The 13,296-nt window shown below is 43.4% G+C and overlaps 1 protein-coding gene across 1 annotated transcript; it reads left to right on the top strand.

Annotated features, from left to right (window-relative positions):
• Window positions 1-241: 241 nt before the first annotated feature.
• Window positions 242-13,216, top strand: got1 (glutamic-oxaloacetic transaminase 1, soluble). Its single transcript, XM_088635343.1, has 9 exons — window positions 242-534; window positions 3,348-3,529; window positions 3,844-3,967; window positions 6,792-6,904; window positions 7,087-7,191; window positions 7,833-7,983; window positions 8,773-8,938; window positions 9,246-9,388; window positions 10,604-13,216. Exons 1-9 carry the CDS (start codon window positions 426-428, stop codon window positions 10,741-10,743), a joined length of 1,233 nt encoding a protein of 410 aa, XP_088491469.1. The 5' UTR covers window positions 242-425; the 3' UTR covers window positions 10,744-13,216.
• The last annotated feature ends 80 nt before the right edge of the window (window positions 13,217-13,296 follow it).

The raw sequence follows: 13,296 nt of genomic DNA on the forward strand, positions 1-13,296 counted from the left end.
CAGGACATAAAAATCTGCAGGGTGACCACTGATCCCTACGTAGAACTGACGACGATTTCTATTTAACGGCCAATAAGAGGGTATCTCACAGCTATCACCCGTTTTACTGCCTCACAAGTCCATTATTTCTGCAGTAACAGCAATCGCTTCTTAGCATCCTTTTATTGGTGTTTTTGTGCTTTGACTGGAGCAGTTATCGGTCATTCATCTGTGTACTACGGCACCCGGAAGAGGACATACAGCACCACGTGTCTGTATAACTCTGAGCGGGGATTGGCGGTGCAGCCGTCAGTTCCTGTTGGCTGTCCTCCTCCTCTCCTAGGGTGAAGGTGAAAAGCTGCTGTCTTCTCTCCTCCGCACCGGCACGGCCTCCAGCTCGCAGGCACTCGCGTCTGTTTCCGTGACAGAGACATTTCCCCCTCATCATGTCCTTGTTCGCCGAGGTGCCGCAAGCCGCTCCGGTGGCCGTGTTTAAGCTGACAGCGGATTTCAGGGAGGACAAACACCCCAGCAAGGTGAACCTGGGAGTTGGAGGTAAGGAGGAGCAAGGTTACACACTGTGGGAGTTACTAGGTTACCGAATGCCTTTCCAAGACCAGTTAACCGGGGTTATTAGAGGCTGTAGCAAACAACCTTTCACTTCTTCAACATTCCCATTCCCCCTTTTCGTTCTCTACCCTCGCTTGTCCTTAATGCCGCCGGAAATATTGTTAGCAGCGGTCCCCCGTGCTGCGTCGGCATGTATTTGCAGAGTAACATCCGATTCCCGTAACTTTTAATACCGAGATCAAGCCCCCCCACAGCGCGTCACACTCCCGATTTCACAGAAATGGAATTCAATCAACAAACGTTCACACACCCGTCCGCAGGAGCCTTTTAATCGCTTCGGGAAGCGGGATAAATATCCAGTCCAGGAAAACCAAGACAGACGTTTCTCTTATTAATCATTATTATTTTTTTTATTCCTTGGGTTAATGCCCCAAAAAAACCCGGAGGTGTTTACAGCTGCTGGGGACGTCTGTAGTGCTCGTGACACTGATACATTTTTTTTTTTGAGAGTTGGGGGTGACTGTTTTAGGAAATGGGCACTTAACATCTCGAATCCGCGGCCGTAAATCAAAAGTGTAAAATAAGGCTCGAGGTCTGTAAATCCGTGGGCACGGCGGCGACTCGGTGCTGCTGAGGCCGGGCAGGCCACGGCGCTGAGTGTGAAGGTTGCGGGCGGTTCAGGGACGGGGAGGACAGGGGACACTCGCTCGGCCTTCACAGCAGCTGTGCGCAGTTCCTGGCAGCGGTACAAACAAGCAGAGCCTTGGTGTCAGGAAAAGGTGAAGGACTTGGGGCTCTCCCGCCTCTCAGAGAGTGTCCGAATCCTAACTTCTCATTAGTTGAGAAACGTGTGTCACTTCTTTGAAGGCACAGCTCTCATTACGACGATCGCAAGACTTAAAAAAAAAAAGATAACACTGTGGTCTGTATTATGCATATGGTCTTTGCTTTAATGTTTTATGCGTGATTGTGCAGCTTGGGTTTTTTAAACGTGCGTATACAGTACAGTGCATTCGTTTTTAACAGGCTCGTTTTTGTTAGGGTTAGAAAAGCGAGCTGCGCTGTCCTCAGCTCGAAATGCAAACCGTTATTAAAAGCTGCTCAGACATTCTGCTCACAGTGTATCTGAATTACTTTCAGTCTGGTGGTTTTTATGACTGTAATGACACGAGCATGCTGCGCTCTTGAGAGGCCAGGTAGCAGCTGGGCTCTCGACTGACTGGCACTGCAGGATTAAGGATTAGTACGTTACATGAACTGGGAGAAAAGTAATGGTGGCACAACATGGCTTGTGTGGGTTGGCTCTTAAACGCAGTGTGTCATGGAGGAATCGGTAGGTTTTACAGCATTGTGTGTTGCATAACCTTTCCGGTTGTGTTGTTTGTAATAACTGTTATATTCCCTTTCCTTTATTCCCAACTCTCACCATCCTGGTAAATTCAAAAGCAACTGTTTGCGTCCCTGCCAGCTGCGGGGCGTTTTGCTGGAGCAATCCGAACACATTACCTTGCACACGGGTGTCCTGCCCACGATCTGAAGTTCGGTCTGAACACCTTCGATCCTTGCACTGCTGCCTAATGCATACTTTGAGTTTCCTTGTTTCATATTCTTTCCTAATGGAAATAGTTCCACTAGTTTTATTCATGCATTTGTAGGTGTTTGGTATTTACAATGTATATTTCAATATGGAAGCCTTTTTTCATCTATTTTTTTAAATAAATTGTTCAAATAAAAAAGACCTCCCTTTTGCCATCTTTGATGTACTGCTAGAGCTGTACCCCACTAAATATCAATTTACTAATCTACTGTAAAACATTCTGTGCCTTGCAAACCGGTAATTCAACAAGTTGTGTAATTTATCAGAGTGATTTTGTGCACCTGAACTAATGGGGCTTTGCCATAGCTAAGGGGATGAATACTAGGGCAATCAGCATCTTTGTTTCTGAATTTTCTTTGAACTGTTTGTTGATTTATTTAATTTTTTCGCACATAAAGGTTCTGTTTGAGCATTCCCATTATGATTAAATAAGTCACTTAAAGGGGGACTGCAACGCTATTTTTTATATTTCAAGGAGTGCATTTTAAACCACACGAGAAGCAAAATGTACACAGTAACTTATAAAACCTCCAATTTGCATCACAAAATAGGTTAAATTTCCAGGTATGCACAGCAATATATTCTGTGATTCAGAACAAGAGAACAAAGCATCTGATGACGTGAAGTGGCCCTCTTACATTCTAAACAAGCAGATGAGAATACATTGCTGTCAACTTCAAGACGGTTTTTTCAATAAATGGAACTTGCTGGTTAACTCTGCAGATCTCATTGGAACACTTCAGTGCTGCACAACCTCGTACATCACATTAGTCATTACAGTGACTAGTGAGCAGGAAGGGCCGCTTCACTTCACAATTCATGGGACCTCTCTCTCTCGCCCCGTGGTGAGACAGGGGTTTTTCGATAACATGGAGCCTTGCAGGACTTTCACAAAGTTCAAAAGTTTTGAAATGTGTAAACTGTTTCTATACCGTCAGTGAGTTTATTTTGATAGGGGCAGGGGCGGTCGGTGAATCTATGAATTGGCTTCATTACTCTCTGCTCTCCTCCCCACTGATAGCTGATGTGTGGTGAGCGTTCTGGCGCACTATGGCTGCCGTCGCATCATCCAGGTGGGGCTGCACATTGGTGGTGGAGGGGAGTCCCCATTACCTGTAAAGCGCTTTGAGTGGAGTGTCCAGAAAAGCGCTATAGAAGTGTAAGCAATTATTATTATTATTATCTCCTCCCTCCCTTGCAGCCTACCGCACGGATGCCTGCCAGCCCTGGGTGCTACCGGTGGTGCGGAAGGTGGAGCAGCTGATTGCCAGTGACTCCAGCCTGAACCACGAGTACCTGCCCATCCTGGGGCTGCCCGAGTTCAGGGCCAGCTCCTCCAAGATCGCCCTGGGAGAGGACAGCCCGGCCATCCAGGAGCACAGGGTACTGCTCCTCCCCGCCCCGCTCCTCTCCGCTGGCCGCTCGCGGCTCGCAATAGAAGATGAGTTATCGCAGCAGCTGTTGGCTCGGCTCTTACCTCGGGTCAATTGTCTTTCTCTTTGCGAGGTTTTCCTGACGGGCCGTTTGATTCGAAAAAGATTTGAATCTTTTGAGAAACGGTTTTGAGCTTGTTTCAGGTCTGCGATTCCTAGATGCAGAGATACCCGCTGATCTTGGCTCTTGAATTTCGTTCTCGTTGACGCGGAGACCATGGAGTGTCTTGAGCCGCGGTGCTTGAGCTCCTGTCTGTGCCGCAGGTGGGGGGCGTGCAGTGTCTGGGAGGGACAGGAGCCCTGAAGATAGGGGCCGAGTTTCTGCGCCGCTGGTACAACGGCATCAATAACACCGCGACGCCCATTTACATCTCTTCACCATCCTGGGGTGAGTGTGCTCGAGCCGCAGAGTGACGCAGTTGACCTCGACGCGCTAGATGTGCGTGTCGATGATTTTTTTTTTTCTTCCCATTTCCTAGACGTTTTATTTAAATTTCTAGCTCTTAATGCATTTTCAGTTTTCCCAAATTCATTTTTACTGTTTCTTAAATACCTGTATAAGGGTAACATCCAGGAGTATACAGTAATTCCCTGCAAGTTTCTCCTAAATTGTTTTTGGTAGCAATAAAATCTCAGGCGTACTGTATGTTTAAATCAGACATTAAGTATAATATATCTATTGAAATTCTTGGCATTATTGCTTCAGTTTGAATCCAGTTAGGGATTCCTGCGAGCTCAGAAAACCAGAACGTTCAGACGTAATGTCAAATCGCCACAAATGTTTGTACTGAAGATGCAAAGAGGTTTACACCTGAGAAACGTTTTAATCCATAATGTTTCTTTAATATTTTCTAAATGGAAAAATCCTGCTCAGAAAGAGACTGGGAGATGGCACACCCTAGCGTACTCCAAGCATGGAAAAAAAATTCATTTCTTTATCTATTCCACATGCACATACTAACCTTCTGGTTCACTAGGATGAAAAGTACATTTAGAATTGCATATTAAGTACTCCATTAACTATAACTATAACGAACAGGTGAGTTAGTGAATTAGTTACATATTTATCACATTGTAGTTGTTAGTACTGTAAATTATGTTAAAAGCTTTGCAGGATTGTTGTGTATATGGTTTCAACTTTTTCAAGCATGTGAATATAATGCCTGGAAACTATTTTTCATTAAATAAAATGAAAAATGCTAATGCTTTTACTAGCATGTCTGAATTAAACATCTTAATTTCCTTACATGTGTATATGATATTTCCCAAATATCTTTTATAGTTGATTACTCAAGATGTTCACTTCACTGATGGTACAGTTCCCTCTAAGTCACCTCGAAGCCCAGTTAGAATTACAGCATTACAGTTATGTGAATGAAATAATTGTTTACTGCTTATAACTGCAGTTGCAGCTTTGTACTCAAGGGCTCAGGTGGAACTAAAAGTATAAGATTCTAGGCCCTTCAGGAATTTAGTTTAAGACTTTTGTCTAGACCTCGTAGACTGTCTAGACTAAACTACACATTTAAAATGTCTTTGACATGGAATTAGTGTGATGTGTCTTAATTCCCAGACAGTGCATACATGACTATTTAGTAGTTCAGGTGGGTAGCTGCGTCAGCATGCGTAGGCTGCAAAGGAACAAGTAATAGGTTTATTCCATGCTGAAAAAAAGAAGAAAGAAAACACAACCTTTCAGCTGTGGAGCCTTCTTCGGGTGTGAGCACCTGAAGAAGGCTCCACAGCTGAAACGTTGTTTTTCTTTCTTCTTTTTTAGCCTATTTTAGCCAGCCTTTTTGCCCCCTGTGCATTTCCACTGAATAACTCGTGATCGCAGAGAGCAGCCTGCTGCTTCACAAAACAAATTTGAAAAGCTTCTCTTTTGAATGGTGGGTGTTTGGTCATTTAGCCCTTTTGAATTGCCACAAGAGGCTTGCCTGTGTGATAACTAATGCAACCTTTTGCTGATATCAGGGTTACTACCTTGTAACCCGATCTTGTTAGATCTAAAAAGCTAACCAGGGACGGGTCTGGTCCAGGCGTCTACAACTCCAGTCCTGGAGATCTGCGTTGTTGTGTTGTTCCAGCTAAACTCTGAATGGCTTAAATGGATCAGTCTCAATTAGGAGATGTTGGCATGCTTGCCAGATCTCTGCTTGTTGACCTGTTAGCACTTCCTGTAAAGCCTGAAACACTGTGGAGCCCCAATCCTGGATTGCAGACCCTGGGCTGGGTCAGAACTGGGATGGGAGAGCTCCAAGAAAATCCAGTTTGCTGCTGTAAGTGGTGTTGGTGGATCCCTAGTTGGTTCCCTTCACTTTGGTGCGGAATTTAAAGACTGCAATATCCAAGTCTGATGACCAGGAACGCTTTGCTGTGGGAGCTTCTGTCCTTCGTATGAGATATTAAACCAAGGTCCTGACTAGTTGGTTATTAATGATGCATTATGCCATTATGGCACAGTTAAGAGGAGGGCTGTTAACCCTGCTAGTGTATCTAAATTACCCTTCAGGCTTGTACAACGTGGCCTGCCCAGAGTTCCATAAAAATGTAGTTCTCTACCGAATCTGTTCTATAGTGGGGCTGCTTTGTGCGTCTTGGACTTGTAACGTGGTAGTTATTCACACCTTTTTGTTAAAAGCAATAAAATATGCTTAGAATCAAAATATCCTTTTGAAAAGGATTAAAATGAAAACATTGTTCTCTTGATATGCAGGGCATATTTGTTCCTTTCTGATTTGTTTTTTCTTGATTTACACAAAGCTTAACGTTCAATAGACTAAATCACTGGACTGTTTCTGGAAATATGTGTAAATAAGGTGATACATTTCAGGTTAAAGTGCAGCAAGTCATGGTGAATTCAATTTTTATTAATGCCGTATTCTTCAGTTCACTAGTTTATGTAGCTTGTGTGGGCATTAGCCTTCAGAAAAATGATGCTAGAGTGGAAATTGCGCTCTCGTTAAGAGTGAACTTTGTGCTGTTTATGGGTTTTAACACTGTAGACGCTGCACTCCTCTCCGGTATCCTAAACCTCTTCAGTCTGCAGTGTTCAAACTTGTGCATCTGCTTCAGTCCCCAAGGGTGATGGCTTCTATTTAATGAAATGATAAGGAAGCATCCAAGGTCAAATGTACAACATGGAAAGTTAACTGTAGTGTCAGTACCCCACATGTGCATTAATCCTCTTTTCTACACCTCCTTCTCCCTAGAGAATCACAACGCTGTCTTCGTAGATGCTGGATTCAGCGATATCCGTGCCTATCGGTACTGGGATGCGGAGAAGCGTGGATTGGCATTGCCTGGATTCCTGGAAGACCTGGAGGTGCGATTCAGAGAGGACTGGTGCAAGTCCAAGCCTGAACTCGTTTTAGTGATGCATTCCCTTCATGAAGGCTTCAGCCGCTTTTTCTGCAGTTCTTGAAGTATTCGTTTTCCAAGTTATGAGGGATTGTTATGGCAGCATTGAGATTGTAATTTTTTCTCCTTGCATATTTCTAAATGTAGAATGCCCCTGAGTCTTCGATCTTCTTGCTGCATGCCTGTGCCCACAACCCCACAGGCACCGACCCGACCCCAGATGAGTGGAAGCAGATTGCGGATGTCATGAAGGTGAGGTCTGAGGCCGTGGAGGGGAGGCCCCACTGGAGGGGCCGAGGTTGGCTGGATTTGATAAATTTAATACATTTCTGCTCTGTTGCGTCTTAATTTGATAGAACCCTCATGCTGATTTTGTTTGGTCTCTGATGTGAGTTGTGAAACGTTACTAGCAGAAGCAAGACATTTCTTGCATTGTAGAAATCTGACTCTGGCCTGGGGTCGTTATTCCAGACCATGCTTGAGTGTACTTTAAACAGACACCTGCTGTATGTGACCTGTCAGAAATTACTAAAAGGTGGAGATAACGTTATCAGAAATTGCTACTTTGAGATGTGTTTAACTTTTTTTCTACTACAGTTCCAGTCGGTAAGTAATGGTCACTCATAAACCCCCATTCACGGTAATAATGTAGGGTGACCATAGCTGTACTTGGCCTATAAAGCCCTGGAAAATTACCTTTTCATCGCAGTTTAATCCTCATCTCAAACGTTCACTGTAGTGCACTAAGGCTTGTTGCATGTCTGCGACATTCCACTCCTATTTAAATAGATTGGATCTCAGCGTCTCATGAACATTTTGGCTCTGCGGGTGTTTTTAAGCTGTTTTCTGGATCGAACAGTCTCCACATGTCATTCTCCTGTCCATCTCTTCAGAGGAGGAAGCTCTTTGCGTTCTTCGACTCGGCCTACCAGGGCTTCGCCTCGGGGAATCTGGAAAAGGATGCTTGGGCAGTCCGCTACTTTGTTTCCCAGGGCTTTGAGATCTTCTGTGCCCAGTCTTTTTCCAAAAACTTTGGCCTTTACAGTAAGCGGTTTCTCTTTTTTTAAAAAAGTTGGGATCATTTAAGTATTTTGAGTATTCTGCAATTCAGAATTGCTTGTTGTGAACCAGGATGATTTAACTGTTGGGGCCTCATTGAGGGGGTGAGGGCAATGCGTGCTTTTCCTCTGGACAGCAAGTGTGTGTTGCATTCCACCACTGCAGTTCATGCCTTCAGTTTATCAGTGCCCTTTCACGAGGGTAAGCATCAAGAGCAGGACTGAGGCGACTCTCTCAGTTCAGTCACATGGCACGTCCCAGTGAGGCAGTTCTGTGCACGCTGCTGTGTGTGGGATCCCAGGTGCTGTTGGCCGATGACGGCCCAGACCTGAACTGGTCATGTAGGGATTACAGGGCCTCGTGTACTACGAATGGGCAGTTTCACTGGTCAAGCTTCATTTACCTGTTATTTAAGATCTTGCATGTATGTATAGTTTTACTGGAAAGTGAGGGTGGAATAAATCAACACTTTTTAAAACTTTTTTTTCAGGCACACAATCTGTTGTGAAATTTATTTTAACAGTGTAATATGTTGTGATTCTGGGACAATTGGTGTGTATAATTTACCCTGGTTAATGCCCTATTGTTCACAGTTATCTCTTCTTTTTAGGAATGTTTGGAGGTTTTGTAGATTTTAGGAAAAGGTTTAGTAAACTTAATCTTGAGTTTAATCATTGTTTTTATTCAAATCTGTTCTAGATTTAACAATGCCGATGGCTCATTTAACAGAATTGTTTTTTAAATCAAGGTCATTTGTGATTTTTCTCTCCTCAGACGAGAGAGTGGGCAACCTCACAGTTGTGGCCAAGGATTCGGACAGTCTGACCCGGGTCCTTTCGCAAATGGAGAAGATAGTCCGTACTACCTGGTCCAACCCCCCTTCACAGGGAGCCCGCATTGTCTCGCTCACACTCAACACCCCCGAACTCTTTGCCGAATGGTACGGCCTTGGTCTGGGTCATTAATCTGCCATGGGAGGTGGAGCACGCTGTCTTTTCATTGGGCACTATTGCACAAAGTGATGGCTTGTTTAATTATATACCCATTAGATCATGAACTTTCCTGCCCCCACAAAGTTTTTGTCTGCTATTGTTCTGTCATACAGAAGCCTAAAACTGCATTTAATACTGATTATTACCTGTAAAATTGCAGAAGTAGCAGTCTTTAGAGCTCAACCCCTTGCATGTCCATACATATTCTCCTGCTGCAACGAATGTGACGTAACTCGCTGCTCTCCTGTGGTGCAGGAAGGACAATGTGAAGACCATGGCGGACAGGGTGCTGCTGATGAGGGCTCAGCTGAAGGCCAAGCTGCTGGCCCTGGGCACCCCTGGAACCTGGGACCACATTACCCAGCAGATCGGCATGTTCAGCTTCACAGGCCTCAACCGTAGGTTACACAGTGCCCTGCCGTGCCTTGTCTCGACCCTGCGGCGCCGCCAGCACTCTGACATGGGGTAGAGTGGCAGTATAGGTGGCTTATAAAGTCGGGTTGCTCAGACCTCTGTATTGTGGAAAAGCATGCGCAACACAGAGCAGTGCAGATGTGTATACAATGGGGAACAATACCTACCAGAAGTCACAAACATCTCCATTGTGTACCTAAGGGTACACCATGCATTCTAAAGTACAGTCATGTCCATTTGAGAAGATTCTGCTATATAAATACTTGTTTTAATGGGAGAAAAATAGGAGGAGGGGCAGGCGCAAAAAATAATTATACCATCCAGAAAAAAAATACACTAAATCAAAGAATATACATAAAATAATAATACAATATATAGTACGTAAAATTAATAAAAGATTGAAAGATTAGTTATATGTTTTGCTCTCTAGCTGCACTTTTACTGTACAGCACGTTCTATACAGATCTTGGTCACCCATAATTGGAATAAAGAAGGCAGAAAATATTAAAAAGCCCAAAATAATGAAGTAATCCAGCAAACCTCACAACTTCCATTTGTGAACATACAGGCGATTCCTGCCGAGCAGCTATGTGCTACTACGCTGCACATGCAGCTCCCTTTCCTGTCCTTGAGGTGCTAGTTCACACTATACTTCACACAATATCAATAAAATTCCCTGATTTAATAGTTGCGCTATATCCCATTCGTGCAATGTGGATGCGTGTCATTGGAGAAACGACTATATAAAATCACTTGTAAGTCTACTGGCATTCTGTCAGTGAAATCAGCTGTCATTGTTCATGAGAACGAACTCCTCATACTCCCACTCCTTTGTTTCAGATTTAGTTTGTGGTGTGCACAGGTTATATGGCAATCTTGATCAGATATGCATCTTAATTTCACAGTCATCCTATACCTCTTATTCTTTTCCTCCATGCATTGAATCGCTAAACCTGATTACCGTCTGGACTCTGAACCACTGAAACTTTTAAATTGCTTTCACATGTGTCACAGTTCCAAAACGGCTGTTCCTCTGCTCTGAGGGAATTTTCCTTCCTACCTCGGTGCAGAGTGGATGGATTGATTGGTAACGGATTCCTTCAGACTCGTCATTCGTGACCGCGAGGGAGGCCCTCGCCCGCCGCCTGCTCTTCCTTTTCCTCTAATCCTCCCCTCTCCTCTCCCCCCTCCCTCTGCAGCCAAGCAAGTGGAGTACTTGATTAAGGAGAAGCACGTCTACCTGATGGCCAGCGGCCGCATCAACATGTGTGGCCTGACCACCAAGAACCTGGACTACGTGGCGGAGTCCATCCATGAAGCCATCACCAAGATTCAGTAGGACCTGGCTGGGGACCAGCCACTCCTAGCACTTCCGATATCCGGAGCGGGAATCCACTGGGAGTGCTGCGCTAGCCGGCGGCAGGCTCCTCCGCCTCTGCAGCATCACCTGGCTGAGCTGGCGTTTGCCAGCAGATACATTTCACAAATAACTACCCACAAGTGCATGAGGTTGTGGTTTCAGATGTGTACTGTAGCTCCTCCACACTTTCTCCCTCACCTTCTTTCAGCTTAGCCGTGCAGTTTTCGTAGGTCTGTGTACTGTAATTCACTGCTTTTTAAAGGTCATAAAGTGAGCACTTTGATGTAGCTTTCAGCTGCTATTGATCTACATGGAGATCCAAATGTCAATCACAGTTGCATAGAGAGAGCGCACTATATTGTTGGCTTTTGCAGACTGAGAAAATACACCCTCATTTTCAGCTTGAATCTTGATGTTCAAAATCAGGTGTTTTTAATAGAAATTGCTTCACAGAATGGCCATAACTCAGTAGGTGTGTTTCAATATTTTGAAGTATAATTACTTGCAACATTACTTCCAGGTCACGGTGTTGTTAAAAGCTGCTTCATTGACTATAACTGTGCAGTTGTATTTTCTTATATAAATGAAGAATAAGCTCGATTATTTTTTTTTGACTGAATGTCTGAACTCAGGACTTAACAATTAAGTGGGGAAAAAAACAGGACAAACATCTTTTCAGAACACTTTTTGAACCCAAAAAATCCACATGCTAGGACACAGTTGATCATATCTTGTATAATTAACAAACATAATGTAAAGATGGGATCCCTGATCCTGTTGGGCTGGTTTTTGTCAGTGTGTTTTCAGTCTAGCTGCGTTTTGTAACCACCTGGATCAGCTCATTGATGGACCCATTTAACAACTCCTCCTAGTGCTCCAGGCACTCATACTTTAAAACAGTGGTTCACAAGCTTGGTTCTGGTTTGTGCTTTAGCCAAGTCCATAATCCCATTCATTTCAGCTTTCTACTTGACACACTTTAGTAACTTTGTTTTCAGCTTTTAAATGGTCAAATGGAAGGCATTTCTGTTTCTTAACTGTCCTTCAGCGGGCAGGCTATCTGAGGTGTAACCAACTCAAATCCTGCAGAAGGAGAAATGCTCGTTGTGGGAGAATTGTCTCATTACCACCTGTTCAACGATGGATCAGCAAGTGAAAGCTATGTAATCGGACATAGGTAGGCAGTTCTGTATTGGAGCCACAGTGGCAATTTGTTCCAGAGCTTATCCAGGCAAGAATAGGGCAGAGATAACATTCTGTGTTCTGAAGTTGCTGGAAACTGTAGCCTCAGGGAATCTGAGTTTTTCACACTCAAGGCTGACCAAGGAAGCAAGTTAAATTAATGTCTTAATTCATCTGCTTACTTGCAAAGTCATCAAACAACAGTGGCCATTTAGAGCTCAGCTGGACTGAATACCAGCCCCCATGAGCAGGGCCGACAACAAGACTGCTTACAGGAGCCCTAGAAAACCCACAGGCACACTGGGATCAAGAGACTTCAGAAGCAGTGTCTCGCATCTCAGTTCTTTTATACATTTTGACATAGTTTTTTGAATGCACATTTTATTGTCAAAATGGACCTAAATGCTAAATATAAGAAGTGTGAAACATAGTGTAAATGCACATTTCCTTCTTAGGTCTGAAAGGGTTGACAGGCAACTAATTGATCTGCCCTTTTACTTCTAAGCAAAACCTCTTATATTTTATAATATAACAATACTAAATTATTTTTAAGTCCTTGTGCTAGCATCAAAATCTTTAAACAATACTTAAGTTCTTCATACAAATCAAAGTAAACAATTTTATGATGGCCTACTTACCAAAGTTATAAAGAGAAGTTAAATGCTGGAGTAAAATCTATTCCTTTTTAAAGAACATATTGTAAGAAATTTTGAAATATTTACATTTTACTGGATCTAAGGACCATCACTATTTGAGTTGTATACAAGTGTAATGCTCGTGATGACTCGGTAACCTTGAAACAAAGCACACTCATAGCTCGTGTCTCTCAGGGTGTATTTTGTCTTTCTGTAACCAGCTTTTTCTGAAACAGGTGCAATACGGTAGAATAAGGCTTATTTTCAGGGTGAGGTGATGGTGACAGTTGTGGGAGATATGGTTGTGAAGCCACTGATTACTTTGCAAATGTCCTCATTCTTTTACAAGTGCTTCGACTCTTTACGCACAACAGATTTCTGCTTCTCTTAACCAGAAAATCCTGTAGCGTATTTGACTAATATCACATAATGTCTTTTATTAGCACAGTGAAAGAAGTGTCATCTCCTGGTCTAATTTAACCCTTCATTGTGATATACTTGTGAGGTAGAAATATTCTAGGCTTATTTCCCAAGTATCTATGAATATACAGTAATGGGTATACAAACTTACAGTATATGTGCACCCTAACCACATGCCCTTTAAAAGCATACAAATAAATTCTAACTATGGACTATGCTTGTTTTGCACTTTTTGTAATTGGTTTATCCAAGTTATCTGTTTTAACAGACTAAGTCTTAATACTAAGTTTTAGTT

The sequence above is a fragment of the Lepisosteus platostomus genome, chromosome 6 (genome assembly GCF_059453375.1).
Source record: "Lepisosteus platostomus isolate fLepPlt1 chromosome 6, fLepPlt1.hap1, whole genome shotgun sequence".
Classification (NCBI taxonomy): domain Eukaryota; kingdom Metazoa; phylum Chordata; class Actinopteri; order Semionotiformes; family Lepisosteidae; genus Lepisosteus; species Lepisosteus platostomus.